Source organism: Lontra canadensis, unplaced genomic scaffold, assembly GCF_010015895.1.
Source record: "Lontra canadensis isolate GAN:19392208 unplaced genomic scaffold, GSC_riverotter_1.0 scaffold19, whole genome shotgun sequence".
NCBI classification, from domain to species: domain Eukaryota; kingdom Metazoa; phylum Chordata; class Mammalia; order Carnivora; family Mustelidae; genus Lontra; species Lontra canadensis.
The window spans coordinates 15,130,356-15,153,203 of record NW_022631013.1 but is presented as its reverse complement, the minus strand read 5'-3'; the positions used below and the strand labels follow the sequence as shown (position 1 = coordinate 15,153,203).

Sequence of the window (22,848 nt, the reverse complement as noted above, 5' to 3'; positions counted from 1 at the left end):
GCTGTGGTGTGTGCTCTAGAGACAGACCATCACTAGCATCCAGACTGTGGGCTCCGACCACTGCCCCCCACAGAAAGTGTTGGGGCTTCTGGGAAGGATGGCAGCAGATGGAGAAGACAAGTGTTGACAGAATCAAGGAGGTGATCAAACCAACAGAAGGGGTCAAGATCCTAGAAGCCAAAATAAAGAGATTCTCACTAGCCAAAGACAGGCAACCTGAGCAGTTAAAAGAAACACACACACACACACACACACCAGACTAATTGACTGAAGCACATTGACTATATAAAAGCCCGTTGGTTTACAATGTTGCTCAAGAAAAAAAAGCCAAAATGCAAATGAGCCAACAAACAAACAAAAACAACCCATTCCGCCCCATTGGAGCAAACTGGAGCACCAACTCTTACCTGAAAACAGGCAAATAAAGAGAAAGACTGAAAAATGGGTTACGCCTTTTCTGAATGAACTCTAAATTTCGTAGATACCAAACTTTCCTGGTTAGCGAGGGAACACTCTTCTTTACAGAAGAATCTCGGCTCATGGTGCAGAAGGAACGAAAGCACTAGAAAAAGCCCTGATTGGCAATGCCATTTGAAATACGGGTCTAGGGCTCGCTTGCGCAGCACATATGCTAAAATTAAAACGATGTGGAGAAGATCAGGGTGGGCCCTGCTTAAGGATGACAAGCAAATTTGTGAAACCTTCCATATTTAAGAAGAAATATGAGCCTAGGCCATGATTGTCAACAGCCACCAGAAACATGAGACAGAAGGCTGAATGGCCCCTGAGAGCAGCTGAGAGGCTCCCTTGTCACTAGAGGCAGGAGACCAGAAGTGAGGTGCTCCCGCTGTTGATGCAGTTGGAACCCAGAGTGCATCCAGGAAGTGTCCTTGCCATAAAAGGTCTATTCCCACTCCAGTCAAGGCTTTAGACCTCATTTCCAGTTTAAGAAGGGTGGGTGAGAGAGGCACCATTTAAGACCCACAGGGAGATAATGAGGTAACCCCAAGGGTGAGACTTTCTACAGGACAACAGATGCTGGTTGGTTTTTGTTTTTTTTTTGTTTTGTTTTATTTTGCTTTGTTTTTTTAACAGTTATCAGCTAAAGGAGGGGAAGGAAGGGAAGAGGTCTGCCTTAGCTCAAAGAGTCCTGGGAGGAAAGACATGGCAGCCAAACACAATGGGTAGACCGGGTTTGATCCCCATCAGAACAAGTCAACTATCCCGAGAAAGATGTGAAAAATTGGGGGAATCTGATAAGGGCTTGATAGGAAAGGAAATGAAGAAATGATTGCTCCTCAGATTGGGTGTGATAATGGTCTGTGGTTGTGTGAGATCATATCCACACAGACATGCATGTGACAGTGACGAGGACTGAGATGACATGATGCCCAGGGTGTGCCTGAGCAAAGAAAAATTGTGAGAGGAGGGAGCAGAGGAGCCAGAAAGCAGGAGAGGCGAAATCATGATGATTCTAGATTCTTCAGGACAGAGTTCCTTACACCATGCTCTCTGCTTGGACATTTCGCAATGAAAATTGAATTTAATGCATTAATGGCCTGCTCTGTATTTATTTTTTGTGTGTGATTATTTATTCAATGTCCACCTCCCTCATAGACAATACACTTCTTGAAGGTGGGATAGTGGTTGTCCTTCCACCATCAAACCCCGATGCCCAGAGCAGTGCCTAGCACAGGGTAAACTCCATGTAAATATTAAAGTTGGGGTATTCTGAAAGTTACAGACACTCTTGAGAAATACAAATATGTTGGGTGAATGAAAATTTCATCAAAAGAGCCAGAGATTTAGAAACAGTCAAGAGACCCCACCTATTAGGGAGATCATTGTTCACGGTGTTTCTTTTATGTTTTTTAGGTGACTGAAGATGTAATTGGTTCTGATTTAGTTCACAGTCACAGAGAACTCACGTTCCATGCAATGTGCTTGCAATTCTATCTCTCTCTCTTTTTAGTTTCAGAGGTAGAATTTAGTGATTCATCAGTCTCATATAAGACCCAGTGCTCATTATATCATGTGCCCTCCTTTATGTCCATCACCCAGCAGCCCTATCCCCCAACCCTCCTTTCCTCCAGCAACCCGCGGTTTGTTTCCTAGAGTTAAGAGTCTCTTACAGTTTGCCTCCCTTCCTGTTTTCATCTTACTTTATTTTTCCTTTTCTTCCCCATGTTCATCTTGTTTCTTAAATTCCACATATGAGTGAAATGATATAATTGTCTTTCTTTGATTAACTTATTTCACTTAGCTTAATACATTCTAGTTCATTGCAGAAGTCAAGATTTCACTATTTTTGATGGCCAAGTAATATTCCAATCAATATATATATGTATACACCACATCTGCTTTATCCATTCAGCTATCAATGGACATCTGGGCTCTTTCCATAGTTTGGCTGTTGTGGACATTGCTGCTGTTTTGTGGACATGTGCCCCTTCTAATCACTACGTTTGTATCCTTCGGATAAATAGTAGTGCAATTCCTGGGTCATAGGGTAGCTCTGTTTTTAACTTTTTTAAAAAATATTTTATTTATTTAATAGGCAGCGATCACAAGTAGGCAGAGAGAGAAGAGGAAGCAGGCTCCCTGCTGAGCAGAGAGCCCGATGGGGCTCGATCCCAGGACCCTGAGATCATGACCTGAGCCGAAGGCAGAGGCTTTAACCCACTGAGCCACCCAGATGCCCCTGTTTTTTGTGTTTTTTTTTTAAGATTTTATTTATTTATTTGACAGACAGAGATCACAAGTAGGCAGAGAGGCAGGCAGAGAGAGAGAGGAAGCAGGCTCCCCACGGAGCAGAGCCTGATGCGGGGCTTGATCCCAGGACTCTGGGATCATGACCTGAGCCAAAGGCAGAGGCTTTAACCCACTGAGCTACCCAGGCACCCCCAGGTGCCTCTGTTTTTAACTTTTTGAGGAACCTCCATACTATTTCCCAAAGTGGCTGCACAAGCTTGCATGCCCACCAACAGTGTAGGAGGGTTCCCCTTTCTCCACATCCTCGCCAACACCTGTTGTTTCCTAGGATTTTGATGGATTCCTGTCTCACATTGAGGTCTTTCATCCATTTTGAGTTTATCTTTATGTATGGTATAGGAAAATGGTCCAGTTTCATTCTTCTGCATGTGGCTGTCCAATTTTCCCAACACCATTTGTTGAAGAGAATAGCTTTTTTTTCGCTGGATATCCTTTCCTATTTCGTCTAAGATTAGTTGGTCATAGGGTGTCCTGATTTGCATTTATCAAAGACTTCCAGAATAGAACACAGGCACTTCTGATCAACATGACACAGGAGACCTCCCTAAATTGGTGTATTTCCTCCCAAAAGCCGAAGGCACTGGACATTTTAGTTGACTTCATCCCTGAAACATTTCTTTCAGGTTCTTTAAAATAACAGAAGTGACGCATCTCCCTCCATTACTGCCTTTATGAATCCCTGAGTAGGAAATTATTAACTGGTCCAGCCACTGAAGACTGAAGCAAGGTGACTAACACTGGACATGGAAGCACTAAGTGAGCCTCAGTCTCCTCATCTATAAAATGGGAGGCTTATACTCACCAGTTTGGAGGTGGCTTCTAGTACTGACATTCTGGACCCAAGGCCCAGAGATGGGGAGAAGGAAAGACAGTGCCTGAATGCAGGAGGGGAGGGAGGGAGAGGAAGGCCAGCAGTCCTTGTAAAGGGGCCTTTCTTAGCCAGGATTTGTTGATCAGGAAACTCCCAGCCCGCCACATGCTCGCTCACCATCCCGAAGAAACCAGGCCGGTCCTCAGGCACGTGCAGTTCTGGGTACACGTTCTCCAAGAACCACCTGAAGTCCTTACACTGGAGCTTTGCACGGAGCTGCTTCCTCTCCGTCACATCCCCAAAGGGTTCCTGAGAAAACAGCAAAGACAGTGAGTCCCTGCGGCCCCCTCTCCATGGACGCTCCTTCCTCAGCAGCACTGAGCACCTCCGGAGCGCCAGGCCCCGCACAGGCTCAGAGGCTCAGACCAGAGACACAGCTGCCACTCCCTGGCAGCCGACACGGTCACACAAACGACTGCCTTCTCGGGGGTCCTCACTTCAGGGAGGCTCAGCCAGCTCCACAACACAAAGCGCCTGGTGATGAAGTCGGGGAGCCGCAGGGTCCTGGGGCCGCATTGGGTCCTGGGCCTGCACGTCGGTGAGCGTGTGATCCCAGACCAGCAACCATCTGTAGAGCACATCCACCAAGACCTTCTGAACGATGGATCCCTGAGTGTGCACTTTCTTTTTTTTTTTTTAGAGATTTTATTTATTCATTTGACAGACAGAGATCACAAGCAGGCTGAGAGGCAGGCAGAGAGAGAGGAGGAAGCAGGCTCCCTACTGAGAAGAGAGCCCGACGCAGGGCTCGATCCCAGGACCCTGGGATCATGACCCGAGCCAAAGGCAGAGGCTTAACCCACTGAGCCACCCAGGCGCCCCTGAGCATGCACTTTCAAACACAGGTCAAGCGTCCTCGATGTCATCACGCTCAAAGACCTCGTGTGCTCAACATACTGAGGTTGGAACATATACTTGGAGTGGCGAGCGCAAAGCTCCACGATGATAAATACTGACGGGAGGTCAGTTTTCTGCACCAGATCAAGGATTGAGAACTTCCCTGTAACTGAATAAAAGCAAGTGTCTACTTAGCACAGCCAGAGGCACAAAGCCAAGGGCTGACATGTTACTGTCCCTGCCTCATGATGCTAGAGTATCAAAATGTGACAAGCTAGATAGCAAAATGGTAATGATAGAAAACTGGCTGAGTAAAATTTCAGATTTTTACTTATTATTTCCCAGCAGTTCTTTCTTTGGTGAGTCACGGGGTCCTCCCCTTCAACCAGATGCCCATTTTAATGCTGGGTCCCAGGCATCCAGACCAAAGGCATAGGCCATGACCCTATGTTATTCCTTGGGAATCCTCAGGAAGAGGGAACTGGGGCTTCCAGCCTGGGTTAGAGAAAGGAGCTGATGTTTCCATCCTGTGGCCGTGGCAGGACAGAGGAAGCCGTGACCCTGGCGTCCAGAGGCGGAGAAGGGCCAAGGGGGAGGTCGGGGCAGCTTCACAGGGCTCAGCAGAGCAGGGAGAGGGATCCATGGGAGGGCACACACCCCAGGCCCAGATCTGTCTGCATCACCCACAAGGCCTTACGCAAGCTCTCTGAGCTTCCCTCTGTCATCTAAAAAATGAGAATTTCACAGCTATCCTGAAGGGCTCGCTAAGGATTCAGAAGAAGAGATTTTCCTCAAGTGGCCAGAATCGAGAGTGTTTACAGCACATCTCATCTTGCCAAGCAGCCCTCTGAGTTATGCTGACACAGGTGGGTACCCTGTGCCGGGGCCTGTAGCCTGTAGAGAACTGGCCCGTGCAGAGGCAGTGGACCTACTCGCTGAAATGTCTTTGTGGATCCACACCTTCTCTGTCACTCGCAGACATGAGCAGAGTGGCCAGAAATCATAGTCACCCCACAGGACGCTCCTAGCTGAGGTCACGTCTCAGTTCCCATACTGTCAACAAGTGTCCTGTTTGGGATCTGCCTAGTGCCACATTTTCAAGGTTTTGCCGCTCTGTGTTGGTGACATCACTGTTCAAAAGCACCCCCAAGCACCATGCTGGAGGGCTGGCTAGCATTCCTAGGTTCAAGAAGGCCATGCTGGGCCTGACAGAGAAATTACATGGGTGGGATGGGCTTCACTTGGGCACGTGTTACAGTGCTGTTGGCCATGAGTCTGGTGTAAAGAATCGACAATACATACATCATAATGTCTTTCAACAGAAATACACATGAAACCAAGTTAGGTGTTGATCAGCTGGCAAAAACGTCAGGCCATGGGAGGCATGTGGGAACCTAGCCCTGCAGTGTGGTTCAGTAGTCTGGAAATCAGGGTTGGTGATGACAGCACAGACCATCATTACTGTGACTAATGAGAAGCAGCAGTCGGTATTATTCTAAGTGGGAGGAATAAAGGGTTCCCAGACTTGTATCATGGGTGCTTGAGTTAGTCTCTATTTCTGGAACCAGTTTGCTGGGGGCGGGGAAGCCAGAATCAGCTGCTTTGGTTTGGAAACGGCCAGCCGGGGCGGGGAGGGGGGGTGGTAGGTGGTGGCTGCAGGTGGGCCGGGGAACTCACCAAGCGGGCGTGCGGGTTGCGATGGTAGTAGAGCTCTTTAAATTCATCCATCCACACTTCAGCGGCTCGGACGCAGTTGGCCAGAGCCTTGTTGCGGGAGTAGGGAGCTTGCTTGGGGAAAACGTGGCCAACATGTGAGCAGGGGTGTGTCTCCAGGGTCCCACCACACTGCCAGATCTGTGCACAGAGCAGGGAGGAGGCCAGCAGGTGAGTGGGGGACGGGCTGTGGGTCCACAATGCCTGCAGCCAGGAGGCTGGGCACATAGACATCACGATGAACACAGCCAGGGCCTCACCCTCTACGGGACAGGAGGCCACCTCCCCAGCACATGCAGAACACAGTCAAAGAGCAAGAACATAGCCCCGAAGATGAATAAACCATCAGAAGTGAGACCCTGCAGTCCATGCACTAAAGCTCATGCACTTGACCCAAGGAGCCCCCATAGCTGACCTCACCAGGAACCCATTTACTCATCATGTAAAACACAGGCTCTTTACCTGGTCTCCTAGCCACAGAAGATAGGAAAGCAGCAAGTAAGAAGAGAGGTTTGGAAGGGAGAAAGGAAGAACTTCTAGAGGTAGGCAGAGCAGCCTGACACCTAGGGAAGAGGCAGAAAGACCATTAAAAGCACACCCAACACCTGACCAGGCTGCCTTGTCTGAGAGCATTTCATGCCGGGGAGGGCAGATGGTTGGAAACACCCCGCTGTCCCTAAGATGTGTGACCAGGGATAGGATCTGGTACTTAAAATGCGGGATGTGAGTCTTTGGGGGGAGGGCCAATTCTTATAAACTCTTTCAAAGCAGGAAACATTATTGAAACTTAAAATTTTTCTATTAGGGAGACTCAGTGGGTTAAGCCTCTGCCTTCGGCTCAGGTCATGATCTCAGGGTTCTGGCATAGAGCCCTACATCAGGCTCTCTGCTCAGCAGGGAGCCTGCTTCCCCCCCCACCCGCCTACTTGTGATCTCTCTCTCTATCAAATAAATAAAATCTACAGAAAAATAACTTTTTTCTATTAAAAAGTACAGACACTAACCTAAACTTTTGACACTTTAAAATGCAGGATTTGGTGAACTGGAAACCTCATTGAAATGTTAGCGGTCTCTCCAAGGGGCATCTAGGGGTCACACATAGCAGAACAAGTAGGTGGGCTTGTTCCAAAAAGCAGATTCCTGGTCACAATTGAAAATCCATCAAAGCTGACTTTCTGGGGACTGTACTTATAAATCTGCCTTTTTAGCAAGTCTCCCTAACAATTTTCATGTGTGGCCAAGTTCGAAAGTTACTGTACCAAACAGGGTAATTAAGCAAATCAAGGTTCCCAAAGATGGGGTTGGGAGGCAGGGGCCTGTGTTTGAGCCCAGTGTTTGCCACTCACTGTTTGGGTGATCCTCACCCCATCACCTCCCCTGTCTGGGCCCCAGTTCCTCCCTGTTTTAGTGGGAGAAAAGAACTAGGTGACTTCTCAAGGGAGAGGCTTCCTTGCCCCGAATCTATGAAAAGTACGGTTTTTTTTTTTTAAGGCTCAAACAAGAAGACAAGCATGTTTATAGGATGTCTATGCCACTACTATCATATTTCAGGACTGGTAGATAAAATTTGCCAACATGAAGGAAAAGTCCACCAGGGTCTCCTAGCAAATCCCATTATTCCCCAAGAGAGAGAGATTGAGAGAGAGAGAGAGAGAGAGAGAGAGGGAGAGAACAGGTTAAAAATGAGTCCAAAGAGAAAACTGGAATACTTACCCTAAAGGAGAATTCCAGGTTTTCTCCGCCCCAAACTTCCATTCCTGTATCATAAGACCCCAGATACTCAAAATATTTCTTACTCACAGCAAACAGCCCTCCAGCCATCGTTGGAGACCTAGAAGAGTGTGAGAACCATATTGTGATGTGAATGATGGCAGGAAGCCAGCACAGTTGAACTCCTGCCCGCCCCAAGCCCTCTGGCTGCCCATCCATCTCTAACCACGTCCTGAGTTCACGATCTGTGCCAGGCACTAAGCTGAGCCTGGAGGCAGAGATGTGCCTCACGGTCCCTGCTCTGGGGAAACTCATGGACATCTCAACCAGCACTGTGTGTGAGAGCACTCTGGTCAAGCCAGAGCCCCGGGGGCACACAGAGGGAGGCCTGGGGCAGGTGGGTAGGGCTCAGCCTGAAGAACACAGGGGAGATGGCAGAGAAGAGGAAGGGAATGGTTCTTCAAAAAGACACCAGCATGAGCAGAGGCCTGAGGGTGAGAGAAAACCTCGTCCTTCTAGAAACACAGACAAGGAGAGTCAAGGAGAGAAAAATGCTCCCCAAGAAGATGGCTAGTGCCTTGCTTGGGTGGACTTGGCCGTACAGTCACAGGGAGGGCAAGCATGGTTGCCCTTAGGGCTATCGAAGACCATGGAAGGCAACGCTGTCATCTTAAAGCTCTCCCAGGGCCCATTCCTCTCCTGCATGAGTGGCCTCCCCTCCAGGACCCAGATGGCCAGCACTTGGCCTGCTTCTTCACCCGGCCTGATGTTCCAGAAAGGGCCCAAGGCTTCCATCCTACCACAGCAGAAAGCTGTAGGGTCAACACATCAGGAGACGCAGATATAAAAGGACGCATTTGGAAATGGAGAACTAAACTTCATTAAGAGCCTGACTGTCTACAAATGTTAAGGTCTTCCAGCAGCAATCATGGCCCCGACAAGGTATTGGCTTTCCCTGTGCTCCAAGCGCTGGCCCAATGGGAAAAGGACACCAAGATCCTTGTGGAAGGGAAGGCTCTAGACTACACAACTCTTTCATGTGTGTTCATCCTAAAAGTCTCAGAAGGAGGCAGAGTGGATATGCTGGTATCTATTTCCCAGGTGAGGAAACTGAGGCCCAGGGATATTACAGGAAGGGAAGGGGAGTTGGCCATGACATCCCTGAGTACCTGTGTGTACTCAGGTAATGGGGCGGGGGGGGGACCATGGGAGTTCAGGTCAGCGTCCCAAGCTGTTTAGGTGAACCTAGATAGGATCCTTCCTACTCTGAGCCTCAGTTTACAAATCTGTTCAGTGAAAGTTTGGGTAGGATGTCCCTCAGGACTCCCACAGAAGCTTGGGCATCACCTAATATCTCCCTCCCCCATTTTCCTTCAGTCTCTTGCAATTCTTCCACTGCAACATTCCCAGAGTCCTTCACTTCCTTCCATCTTCTCCTGCACCATCCCTTCTGACTGGAAGACTACGATGCCTCCTAATGATGTTGCTGCCCTCTGCCCCACCCCCTGCAGGCCCCTCACCACGTGGCATCCAGCAACCTTTAAAGAATGCAACAGGCAATGGTCATTTCCAGTTCAAATCCCTCCAGCAGCTTCTACCCTCTCAAAGTCCAAAGCCCTGTTCTTGGCCTTCCAGGCTGGGCATGACTTGGCCCCATTCATCTCTCTTCCCCCATCTCTCAACACCATTCCCACAGGTGTTTCCCTCTGCTCAGCAGTGAGTCACCTCAGGGTCAGAGCTCAGGTGGAAGATCCAGAAGCCCACCTGCCAAACAAGGGTGCTGATCTAAGACACCACTTCCAGTTCCGTTCACCAGCAGTAAGCTGATGTTTGACCTCCATCCCCCTCATTCCCATATCTGCCTCCCATTTGGTCCTGAACTTGGAAGGGGAAGAAGAAGCCATGTTATCATATCAAGACCTCAACGAAGGAGAGAGCAACTGAGCCCCCTTTAAGCCCACTCTACTCAGACCCAGGCTCACTCACTGGTCAAAGGTGGCCCATTCAGCCCCAGGTCTGCCCAGTTGAAAAAGCGCCTGACACCATGTCCTCAAAATGTTAAGCTTGAAGTTATCATATGACCCACCAATTGCACTCCTAGGTATACAACCCAAAAAACTGATAACAAGGACTCAAACAGATAACAGTATCCCAACATTCACAGCAGCCCTGTTTACGATAACCAAAAGGTAGAAACAACCCAAGGGTCCGTTAGCAGGTGGATGGATAATCAAACATGGATGTATATACAGTGGAATATTATTCAGCCATGAAAAATAAATGGAGTTCTAGGAGAACCTTGAAAACATGATGTTAAGTAAAGCAAGCTGGACACAAAAGGACAAGTGTTGTGTGATCTCACTTATATGAGCAATCTAGACTAGAGAAATCCATAGGGACAGGATTAAAGTAGTTACCAGGAGTTAAAGGAGAGAAAGGGAAGTCATTGCTTGATGGGTATAGAGTTTCTGGACAGGACAATGAAAATGTCCTGGAAGTATATAGAGGTGATGGTTGTACAATATTGTGAATGTGCTTGATGCCCCTGAACTGACACTTAAAAACAGTGAAAGTGGGAAATTTTATGATACACACATTTTACCACAGTTTTTTAAATAAGTAAATCAATCAATAAAGTATGCCAATATAAAATTCATGTGTGGATCAAAGCTTTTTTTTTTAAAGATTTTATTTATTTATTTGAGAGAAAGAGTGAGAAAGAGCATGAGAGGGGAGAGGGTCAGAGGGAGAAGCAGATTCCCTGTGGAGCTGGGAGCCTAACGCGGGACTCGATCCCGGGGCTCCAGGACCATGAGCCAAAAGCAGTCGCTTAACCAACTGAGCCACCCAGGTGCCCTGCAGCAAAGCTTTTTAATAAAAGTAAACAAATGCTCTGGAGAAAATGAGGGCGCAAGAGCCAACCTGCCCTCCCAAGGGCCCTCCCTGACACGATAGCCAGACACAACAAGGCCCGCTCCAAGAGTGAGCGCCTGGAAGTCCCCCCTCACCTGATGACATCGATGGGGGACCGCATCCGCACCCTCTCCCTCTCGGGGACCACATGCCACGTGAACACCAGCCTCCAGTCGAAGCCGCCGATCTGAGGCTCCCCGGGGTTGCCCAGGTACTCAAACGTGTTCCAGTCAATCACATCGATCACAGGGCACACCACCGCTGACTCCTCTTCGCCAATCCTGTGAACACCAGTACGCCCCGTGTGCCTCTCTGCGCAGACAGGTGGCCGGGAAATGAGAAGGGAGCTTGGGGATGAGATCTCTTCCTCCTTCCATGAGGAAAGAGGAGCACCTGTGTGAGAAAGGCCTGTGGCCACATCACACCCTAGAAGGCGATCATCAGAGGGAATGCTCGGGTGACAGGGGAAGCTGAGGAAAGGATTCTGGCCTGAAGACGGAAGGTCCCACAGCTTTTATGTTCTGATTCTGTCTATGGCTCTGCTGCATAAACTTGAGTCCCTCCGTGAAAGTCGAGACATGTGAAAAACCAAAGATCACTTTTAGAACAGAAAATAGACTTCCAGTGTCTAAAGATGGCAAGAGGTTGTAATCACAATGAAACATCTTCATGTCAAGAAATAATTATCCCCCTTCAGAACAGAGATGCGCCCAGACCAGGGGATCAGCTTTGGAGTTAGAAAAGAAATTTGAATCCTGCCTCTTATTTGCTATGTGACCTTAGCCAAGTCACCTAACCTCTCTGAGTCTATTGCCCATAGGTAACACAGCTGCATCAATACCTACTCTTAATGGGTTAATGGAAGGACTCCCTGAGGGAATGTTTGTAAAAGATGACTGACAGAGAGCCTGGATCTACTGTTATTCTTTTAATTCTTGTTATTGTGAAATGTTATACGGTATTAAAGTGAGAAGCGCTGACTTCCCGCGGCGGGTATCAGCCCACGTTTCTGCTTCAGCTGCTCTCCCCAGTCATGACTGCAGACCCAAGCGTCCTTCAGCGTCCTTCAGCACGCTGCCACATCGTGTGGGTACTCTGCATTTGACGACACATCAGGTAAAAGGAGTTGATACCGAGCTGTGTGTACTGATACTGAGCTGTGATACTGAGCTGGATTTCTCTGGGTTCCATTTTGGGGGGTTTTCTCTGGAGTTTGAGACCTAAAAATCCTAAATCCCACAGAATAATGGTGTGAAGAAACAGAGATAAAGCAGACTCGAGCTTTAAGAGTCCTTAGAATAATACCAGAAAGTCGGTGGTGTGAATACCACACTTAAGTAAGTATTACGGTATTAGGTGAAATTGCACTGTTCGGGATAGACAGTATGAATAAAATCTGAGAATTCTCTAAAGCGAGGAAGACGCAGACCAGGTACTACTAACACCCAATTCTTTCAATAAACTGAGGGTGCTCCTAAAAGGTTTGAGGGGACCAATGGCAGACCCACAGGGCAGGTTCAAAGAAGCTGCTTAGCCCCTGGCACAGACAAGAACCTGTGACTTGCAATCAAGCTGGTCGGAACCAAGGGGAGCCACATTTTTACAGGAAAAGGAAAACTGGGGAGAGCCAGCATTGGCAGAAAGGTCCCTGGAGTAGAGTCGCACAATGAGCAGGCCCAGTAGCAGCGTGCACCACAGTGGGGGAAGCGGGGGGAAGAAGGGGGTGTGCTACTGGCATCTGGGGCTAAACCATTCTTTGTTGTGTAGGGCTGAGCTGCGCGCCGTGGGCTGTCCAGCATCCCTAGTCCACAGCTCAGAAATCACCAGGAGCTTGGGAACCAAAGATCTATTCCAAAAGCCCCAGAGGAACAGGGTTACTGTTCCTGTTGGACAGTCTAAGGGACCAGTGTGTGCCAACTCTGGTGCCCACCTAGGTCCCTGGGAGCTTCAGAAACGCCCAGAAGCCCAGGCCTACCCTCAGATATTCAGATCCAAAGAGTCTGCCATGAGAACAGGAGCTAGTATATTTTACAAATTCCCCATGTGGGGTGCTTTTGTCTAGAGATATGGAACAAGGACTTATCTATGGGGAGGGCTGCCTTGCTGCCTCCCGGGGATGGGCAGGAGCAGAATTCTGGGAAGCGTTAGCACATTGCTGCCTTTAGACTGGCCTCAAGGTAGCCATCTGTGTGCACAGTGGGGAGGGGGTGAAAGCCAAACCCACCGGTCCAGGTTCCAGAGGAAACTCATAGCTGTCACCATGTTCTAAACACCCTCAGACTCCATCACAGGCCAGGGAAACCCTGGGTTCCTGCTGCTAGTGAAGCTCAGCAGAGCTGAGGAGGAGAAAGAGGCAGCTGTGGCACCCACAGGGGACAGGACCAAGGACAGCAGAAGTAGCAGAATAGGGGGGAGCCTGGTCTCGCACAGGAAGGGAGGTCAGTGGGCCCCCAGTTCTTCCAGACAGACTCTGGCACCAAAGCACTAAAGGCCACAGTCTGCCAACTGTGGAGACCCTGGTCCTCCAACCCTTCACCTGCTCCACAGGGAGGGACCAGAGACAGACCCCCCACCTTAACCTTGACCCTTCCCCCCCCAACCTGGCAGAGCTCTGAGTCAGCCAGTCCAGCTCCTGACTGCTATGATGCAGAATCGGGAGAACGGGGAGAGAAAGAGGGATGAGAACAAAAGCGGGGGCCCAGTGACAGTAGTTTTGGAGGACAGGCAGATTGGGAGGGTCAGGGGAACATGCCATGGGACAGCAGGAGACATGTCCTTGAAGATAGGGCTGTATTATGACTTTTCATGGCTCCATAAAGAAAGAAAGAAAGAAAGAAAGAAAGAAAGAAAGAAAGAAAGAAAGAAAGAAAGAAAGAAAGAACTCTCTTTTATGACTATGTTGATATAAGGACAAACACCATCCAGGCTAAATTCATTAATGTGCAGTCATTATTGATACTCATTTTTTTTCCTTCTGATTGAAAAAAAATTAATGTAAAAACATTTTTGTGGGGGAGCCTGGGTGGCTCAGTGGGTTAAGCCGCTGCCTTCGGTTCAGGTCATGATCTCAGGGTCCTAGGATCGAGTCCCACATCAGGCTCTCTGCTCAGCAGGGAGCCTGCTTCCCTCTCTCTCTCTGCCTGCCTCTCTGCCTACTTGTGATCTCTCTCTCTGTCAAATAAATAAATAAAATCTTTAAAAAAAAAAAAAACATTTTTGGGGTCTGTTAAAGGTTCATGGGTCCTAAGCAACGTAGGCATGGGGTATAATGGATAAGACAGCCTTGCTTGAAGGAAACAAGCCAAAATATATATTCTTAAACCACATGATTCTATGTGATTGATATTTTTTTTCTTCCACAGTAAACATGTAAAATAAGTAGGAATAAAAGAAACACTAATAGGGCCTCCTATATGCTAGCATGTTCTAAGGACTGTGTATATGTATTAATTCATTGAATGGCCTCTGCAGCCCTGTGGGGCAGGGGCTGTTATCATGCCCCCTGACAGAGGACTGCCCAAGGGCCATCTGAACCCAGGTGCCCGGCAGCCCCCTATGCCCAGGTAAGAAGTTTCTGCTTCTGCACCATGTGCGGCCCCCGCCCACACTGCTCACCTCTGCAGCAGCGGCTCGAGCCAACCCTCGTGGCACTCACAGTGGCAGTCCAGGAAGGTCAGCACTTCACCCTTCGCCGCAGAAGCGCCCAGAAGCCGGGCTCGCACCAGGCCCTCCCTCTTGTTGGCGCGGATCAGACGCACCTTGGGCAGGCTGGACAGCTCACTGGCCAAGCGCTCCTTCAGGTGCTCTGGGGAGGCAAGCCAGAGAAGCAGGGTCACGCCCACACATCCTGTGCCATGCCCTTCCGGGGCCCCGCTATCTCAAAAAAGAAAACTGAACAGTTCAGACAGAAGCCTCCTTTGCCCTGCACCTGGGATGCCCTCAGCTCACCCAGAACCGAGGCTGGACGCACAGCAAGGCCAGGGGAGGCTGAGAGAGAAAGGGGTAGAAGAATTCCAGAGCTCCCCCAATGCTCCCCTTCAGCACACACGCACACTGAGTTATGTGCTTGAAATGGGTGCACGTGGTATGTGGATGTGTCTCAGGAAAGTCATTACCCCCTCAAGAACACATCACACCCTGACTTGTGAACATTCAAAATAAAGAAAACAAAAATTGCCCAACCACAATTTTTCAGAAAAACTGGCTTAATATAAATTTGGTTTCCGTATGTTAATTATGTAATATGTTATAAAATTTTAATTTATATGGAATGATGTTAACAAATTTTATTTATATTTCTGTTAATGTAAATTTTCTCAGTAGCACATTTCCCTGGACACAGTAATAGGAATAATAACTGCAGTTCACAGCAGAGAACCTCCTGTGCTAATTACCGTCTAGACGTCTACCGTCTAGAAAATTACCGTTTTCTCTCAAAGTCACGCAAGTCTTCTAACTTTCCCATGAGGTAGGTACTACAATGATCCCCATTTATAGATGAGAACACTGAGGCCAGAGAGGCTAAGTAATGTGTCAAATTCCCAGAACATGTGAGCTAAGGAACCAGGATTTTAACCCGGTGGCCCTGGCTTGATCCACAGGCTTAACGCTGCCTCCCAGAGCTTTCTTGTATACTCTCTCGTCCTTGTGAAACAAATTCAGAATTTGTTAGGAGGACGTGTTCATTGCATTCTGCAGAAGAGGAAATAAGGCTTTAGATGTTCAAAAGTCATGGAGTGTCTGGGTGGCTCAGTCGGTTAAGCATCTGCCTTCACCTCAGGTCATGATCCCAGGATCCTGGGATCGAGTCCCGCATTGGGCTCCCTGCTCAGTGGGGAGCCTGCTTCCCCCCTCTCTCTCTGCCTGTGGTTTCCACTGCTTGTGTTCTCTCTATCTCTGTCAAATAAATAAAATCTTTTTAAAAAATTAAAACTCAATAGGTCGTGCCCACAGCGAGGACTGGCCCCAGGACTTGTTGTCTCCACACACGTTAAGGGGCTGGAGGCCCTGGTTCACACCCCTCCATGGGTCACGTGGAGGTAGGTGGGAACCCATTGGGCAAACGAAAAATAAGAAAATCCCCCCACTTCAATGTGGGCTTTGTCTGAAAGTTCTCAGTCATCACCAAAAGGGAAAATTTTATGAACTATTCTAGGTTGCTTCAGAGTTTGTAAAAATGTTTCTCTAAATATTCCTGACACGCAAAAAGAAATAAATAAATAAAGCATTCAATGGTTGATTTTTTTTTTAAAATCCTAAATATAACTGCAAATAAGCTGCCAGCACAAATAAGGGAGGTGACTTCTAAGCGAAGCTGATCAGTGGCAGTGCTCAGGAAACACACGAAATCGCAGGTGCAATAAAAAGGGGAAGGAAGGAAGGAAGGAGAAAGAGAGAGAGAATGAAAGGAAGGAAGGAAGAAAATGCATGTGTAGCCTCCCTGCACCTTTATGGATTACGTCTGTCTGAACTGTCTTCCCACGCCCTGGAGGGCTGACACCCCTTCCTCCCGCTGAGAGGGACAAGCAGAGAGGGTGGCAGGAGGGAGAGGAGGGGCAGGGCAGGGCTCCTATCACTTTACAGGCTGGGGGGCAAGTTGCCCACTCTACAAGTCACCAGGATGGGGAGGGAAGCCTCAGCCCCACGGCGCCCTCTCTGGCATCTGCGAGAGAACGGAGCCGTGCAGGGAGGGCTTCATCCCACACCCCGGCCCGCTGAGGAGCTGTTCCATCCCATGAGAATAAAATAAATAATCTGATTTTTGCTTCTGAACGAATACCTTTCTGAAATGTTTTCGGCACCCTGCAGTTTTTTAATATTTCATAAAATTACAAGTTACCATTTAACAAACACTAACAATATGCCAGGCACTGACCTAGTCCGTGACCCGCCCTTATCTCAATCCTCGAAATGACCCCACGAGGAGGTCGGAAATGTTACCCCACTTGACTGGGGCTGAGGCCAAGGTTGACACTGGACTTGCTCGAGGCTGTGTAGCTGCAAGGTGTTGGAGCTGGGATGCGCGTGCAATGCGATCCAGAACCAGTACCAGAGCAGATTTAAAACAGCCTTGGGAGGAAAGGACCAGAGGAAACGGAGATGTGCACCTATAAGTGCCAGCTGACATGGGGTTCTGTCCTGTGCACAATCTCATTTATTCCTCGCCGCTCTCTGATATAAGCGTGGAGAAACCCATTAACAGATAAGAAATCGAGGCTCAGAAAAGACAAGTGGCTCGTCCCAGGTGCCATGACAGGTTCCTGGTAAAGCTCACCTCAGTCCCAGGTACCCTGACTCCAGAACTCAGGGCCCATTGGGCATCACTCAGCATGAAGCCCCAGCCTGGCCTGCATGCTGTCATGGAAGCCAGCTGAGGCCTGACACACACGGTCCCTGTGGGTGCACACAGCTACCCATCACATAGGCTACTGTCCCCAGCCTCCCTTGCAGCTAGGTGCGGCCAAATGAGCCCGTTCTGCTCGGTGGGATATGAGGACAGCTTCCAGGTCTGGCTCCCAAGCCCCTTGAAACCCTTCTGCCAGTGAGAGCAAGCAGAAGGCAAAGAGCCAGCAGGGGGCATGCAGACAAAACCACCCTGGAGAAAGTGGAGCCACAGGACGGAAGCAGCTGGGGCCATGACACTGTGAAGCCCGCCACACCAGCCCTCGACCGTTTCGCAGATGTGTGATATAAGAGACATCAATTTTTTTTTAAAGATTTATTTATTTATTTATATGACAGAGATTGCAAGTAGGCAGAGAGGCAGGCAGAGAGAGAGGAGGAAGCAGGCTCCCTGCTGAGCAGAGAGCCCGATGCAGGGCTCAATCCCAGGACCCTGGGATCATGACCTGAGCTGAAGGCAGAGGCTTTAACCCACTGAGCCACCCAGGCGCCCCGAGAGACATCAATTTTTATCCCATGGAAATTACTGTTATTTTGAGTCTCTGTGCAAGCAGCCAAACACACCCACAAGTTAGGACACATACTCCAGGCTTTGAAGTCAGACAGCCCCGGCCCAGAGCCCAAGGCAGCCGATGCCCAGGAAGCAGGAGCAAGATGCCCTTCTGCGTAGCCCAGGGATGTTCATTTGGCTTGAAATGGGCTACGGCCTTGACATCTCCCCTCAGTTGAACTTAGGGGCCCTCACTCAGCTCATCACATGGCACATGGCACGACCGCAGCCTCTCCGCCCCAACCATCCATCGGCGATGCCCCACAGGGCAGACAGAGCCCAAGATCCAGTGACCTTCGTGTTCCTCCAACAGCCCTCGGACAGCTCCCATCAGCCTCATATTGAAGCCTGAAACCCTTATGGTGGCTTCAAGGGCCCAAATGGCCTGGTCTTGCCCACCCTTGCAACCGCATCTCCCATGTCGCCTCCCCAATGGCCGATGGTCGCCCCGAAGAATGCCTGCTCACCCTAGCTCCTGCCTACACCTGCGGCTTCTGGGCTGCCTCCTCTACATCCTAGATTTTGGCTTAAGACCACCTCCTCCGGGAGGCTTCCTGGCCTCCATCAGCTGGAGTAGGGCCTGTGCCCAAGCTCCACTTCCTCTCCTGCTCCCACTTTTGTTTAGCAGCACTCTCCACCTTGCTGCATTACATTTGCTATATTATTATGTCACGCTATGCTATTTTACATTGTGTTGTCTTACATTATCCTGGACATTCCTGGACCATCTCCACCCACCAGAATGTGAGTTTATGAGAGCAGGGACCTGTGTTTCCCACAGAATCCCTGGTGCCTAGAACAGTGCCTGGCACACAGGAGAAACTCAGAAAGTGTTTCCTGAATAAATAAGGGCCAGTCCAGGACTGCATGTGAATTATGGACCCCAGGTTACTGGTAGGGATGCTGGCCAGCCTCTCAATGGGATATTTCTCCCTGGCTTCAGTTCTTCTCCTGTTTGGGTTGCCCCTCCCACCTTTTAAAGATTTTTATTTATTTATTTATTTATTTGAGAGAAAGAGAGAGAGGCGCGTCGGGGAGAGGGAGAGACAGAATCCCAAGCAGACTCCCTGCAGAGCGTGGAGCCTCATGCCAGGCTTCATCTCAGGACTCTGAGATCATGACTTGAGCTGAAATCAAGAGTCAGACGCCCAACCAACTGAGCCACCTAAGCACCCCCAGGGCTGACCGTTTTTGATCTCATCTCAAACTCAACACATCCAAAGCCAAATGCCCCTCTTCCTCTCCCAGACCCGTCACTCCTGCCCTGGATGGCTTTCCCAGCTCTGGGACAGCACCACCACTCACCCAGAGATCCTGCAGACGTCATGTTTTAAATGTTCCTCCTGCCCCTCCCCTCTGCTCCCACTTGACTCCCAGCCTCCCTCTCTCACCTGGGCCAGCCCGATAGCTCCTGGCCTCCCTGCAGAGCTCCGCTGCACACCGTTCTCCACCCACAGGTATCTGGGGCCTAGATACCTCAAAGGGCAAAACTGCTCTCCTGCTTAAAATCCCACCTTTGCTCTACCTGCTCTCAGGACAAAGTCCCGATCTGACCTCAGGTCTAATGCCTGCATCCTTCCCCACGTCTCACATTCCTCCTTTGCCTGTTCCCCAGGAAGCAGCTGCTCCTCCCGCCTTCCTGAATGAGTGGCAGGTGCTACACAACCCAGGCGACACCATGCCTCCGAGGCTTTCTACCTTCTGTGCCTCCACTCAGAACCCCCTCCCTCCACCTTTGCTGCCCACAAACTGCTCACCCTTCAAGACATAAGATCGGCCCTCTTCCCGAGTACCCTGTCTCCTGCAGCACCGTGTGGCAGAGCTGTCACCACCCCTCCAGCCCCAGCAGGCCCTGAGCCCCCTGAGGACAAGAGCCGGGTCCAGGGGGACACAGGAAGCCTGTTCTGCCCAGACCCGTTCCACCCCTCTGAAGTCACGCTTTGGCCTCCCAGGCACCACCACAGAACACCAGGCCCCTCCAGGAGCCCGTGGCAGGAGCTTACCTCTATCACTGTAGTCATCTACAAGAATGACTTCTTCCAGCAGGATGTCCGGGGATGTCTCGAGGACACTATAGACTGTCCGGAGGAGGGTTGACCAGGCTTCGTTATAAAACGCTATGATGACAGATGTCGTGGGAAGGTGATCATAATCATATTTCTTCTCTTTGCACCTACAGATACAAGATCGCTTGTATCAAGAACAATTGAGAACAGGAATCGAGAACACACTGCATACCAGGGCTGATGGGGAGGGAGGCGCCAAGGGGACATGGGTCACGGTCTCGAGGCCTCCTTCTGGGAATGGGAAATCATCTGCTGCCATCTTCCAGAGGCCCCCGTGTTCCACTAGGAGCCTTAACAGATTCTAAGAAAGGTTCAAAAATGATACCCTATAAGCTTGAACTGTGGGACGCTGTTTTTAAGCTCTAGAGGAATTTTCAGATTTGAGCGACACACAAGCTAAGCAGACCAGAAGAGAGGGAGACTGTCACCTCCCTTCTTCAACCACTCTCTCGCCTGTCGGCTCCCTTCTGACCCCATGGCTAACTGCCAGGCCTGCGCTCAGACTGTGCCCTCTGCCTGGAACATCCTTTCCTCATTTCTCTACCTGGCAAATTCTCTGTCCTCCTTCTGTCCCCAGGCCCGTGGGAGCAGGCAGCTGCTGGCTGCAGGAGGGGCCCCAGCCAGGCATCCCTTTCAGCGGGTGCCACTGCACTCTGGCCGCTGGCTGGAGTCTCACTGCCCTCCCCAGCACCCTCCCACACCCCGACCACACCTCTGCTTCCAGAGGCCCTGTGTGGAATGCAGAAACTGGAGCCGCCGCTAGAATGCTAGAATGCTAGAACAGTCTGGAAGGGCTCCGGAGAGGACCCTGACTACTCCCCATCTAGTACCCATGCCACCCCTCAGTCCACTCTGTGGTGGCCTCGAGGGTACGAGTGAGGGGATGTGCGCTGACTGGCAGTGATAGGAACCAATAAGCTTCCTTCCTCTTTCTTTAGTAGGGTTTCCTGTTACTTTACAGGGAAGTCTCCCTACTTGACAGAGAATTCTCTCCTCAGAGTAGCTGATGACAAACTCCCAGGTCATCCCAGGGATTGGGCTGTGACTGGAACTCATCAGCAAGAAGTGCCCAGAGAGGGGAGGAACAGAAACCCAAGAGGGGCACCCGCAGGACCCCAGGGCTGGAAGGGGGGCTGGCAAGGGGGTGCTGGAAGGGGGGGCTGGCAATGCAAGAAGGGCATATGGGCTGAAGACCAGTCAGGCGGCCTGGACAGAAAGGGAAGTCCTCAAAGACAGGCCGTGGGCACATCCAAGAGACGCAGAAGCTAGCAGGGTGAGGAGCGAAGCCAGCTGTGTGGGCTGTCCACCAGGGACCAGGCGATATACCAGTGGGCCCTTACCAGTCAGTCACCAAATATTTCCTGATTGCCTACTGTGTGCTGGATTTAAAACAACAACTTCCCTGCTCCCACAGAGCTTACATGCAAGGGGACAATAATCAAGTAAGCAAACATATCAATAATTTCAGGAGTCGATGGTGCTGGGAAGAAAAGCAGGATGCGAAACAGAGCAACTGTTGAGGGGAGTGGGAAGGGAGGAGGGGAGTAACCACCGAAGAGGTAATCAGGGAGGACCTCTTAGAGGAGGTGACATCGAGGATGGGATCTGAATAATGAGGGACCCAATCCTGCAGAAAGCACAGAAAAAGCCCTTTACGTATGCACTTTGTTTCTTTGTGGGTTTTCTCCTTTTATTTCATTATGAACATTTTCAAACATACCAACAGTAGAGAGAATATTGTAAGAAACTCCGGGGACCTTTTGCCTGACACCAACAATTCTCAATGCACAGTCCATCTTGCTTCATCTAAGCTCTCCCTCATTCCCTCCATCCCAGACTAGTGCTAAGCAAAACCCAGCACAGTACAGCATCCATAAATATTTCAACAGACCTAAGGGATAAGGATTCTTTTTTTTTTTAATAATAAAACTGAAAACCCTTTAAAAAAAAACAAGCGATTCCTTAGTGCTACCATATCTCCAATCTACAATATTTCATAAAAATTAAGATGCCCATGGTTGGAAGACACAGCATTCTTTAAAGAATCTCTAAGGACACATGTCGCCTACCTTCAGGATGTCTTGATTTTAAGATGTCTACAAATCTCAGAAATGTTTAAATATGAAAAAAAATGACTTATAATTAATGACAGGTAATACCTAAACTCAAAAACACATGCTACGTTGGCATTTATTGAGACTAGGCTCAGCGAGGTGACTAACTTGGGCAGTTCACAGAACACCTGAGAGTCTGTACCTGGCTGAGGTCCTTGAGCCCAGGGCCCTTGTCCCAGGATTCTGGCTTGCTCCTGCCCCACCAGGGCGCTCAGCTAAAGATCCCAACACCATCCCTCCCTGCCTAGCCCTCCTTCTGACAAGCCATAGGCCATTTCTCCTGTGCTTCCTCTCCGGGTACCGCTGCAAGTCCTCTTCCTACAGCGCGGCTGTCCCTGGGATGGCTCTCGCATAGGCTTCTCCCGGAGACTCCGTGGGAGGCTGGCTCTTCTCAACCCCCTTCACATTCTTATTCCTGCTGTGTTTGCAGGCCTGGCTCTGGACACTTGAGGAAAAGTCAGCCGAGGCTGGAAGCATGGCAGCTCTGGTGTCGTGAAGCGAGAGGGCATCCCCAGGAGCCCCAGCCACAGAACCTGAGTCCTTGAACACCACAGACTTCCAGCCCAATGCACAGAAGCCGTCACTTAGCACAGCGCCCCCCAGAGGGGAATCCAGTCCACACTCTAGGGGAAGAGAAGGAGGCTCCATCCTTTGAAGGGAAGGAGAGCAAAGACTTTGTGGATATGTTTAAAGCCACTGTGCAGAATGCAGCAGAAGTGAGAATATGAGTCTTCCAAGGTCAGGTCCTAAGGTGCTGAGGTTTACTCTTTGTTCCCGCCCATGGACCGCCCTTTCTGGGGGAAGCCAGCTCCATGCAGTGAAGCAAGAAGACTCAAGCATCCTATGGGGACGTCTCTGCGGCAAGGGCCCCTGGCCAACAGCCAGTCCCAACTGTCCATC

The 22,848-nt window shown here is 49.8% G+C and overlaps 1 protein-coding gene and 1 non-coding gene across 3 annotated transcripts in view; one reads left to right on the top strand and one right to left on the bottom strand.

Annotated features, from left to right (window-relative positions):
* Window positions 1–22,848, bottom strand: part of GALNT12 (polypeptide N-acetylgalactosaminyltransferase 12) — a 38,838-nt gene that overhangs the window by 5,538 nt on the left and 10,452 nt on the right. The window contains exons 2-7 of one of the 2 annotated variants that reach the window (XM_032860693.1): window positions 19,772–19,941; window positions 14,432–14,621; window positions 10,912–11,097; window positions 7,907–8,024; window positions 6,158–6,334; window positions 3,761–3,892 (exon numbers count right to left, since the gene is read on the bottom strand). In XM_032860693.1, the coding sequence (XP_032716584.1) occupies window positions 3,761–3,892; window positions 6,158–6,334; window positions 7,907–8,024; window positions 10,912–11,097; window positions 14,432–14,621; window positions 19,772–19,941 (973 nt within the window). The remainder of the gene's footprint in view (window positions 1–3,760; window positions 3,893–6,157; window positions 6,335–7,906; window positions 8,025–10,911; window positions 11,098–14,431; window positions 14,622–19,771; window positions 19,942–22,848) is intronic. The other variant, XM_032860694.1, reaches the window with a different exon arrangement.
* LOC116869598 lies at window positions 608–714 on the top strand. Its single transcript, XR_004383069.1, has one exon. It is a non-coding gene; the product is annotated as a U6 spliceosomal RNA (small nuclear RNA).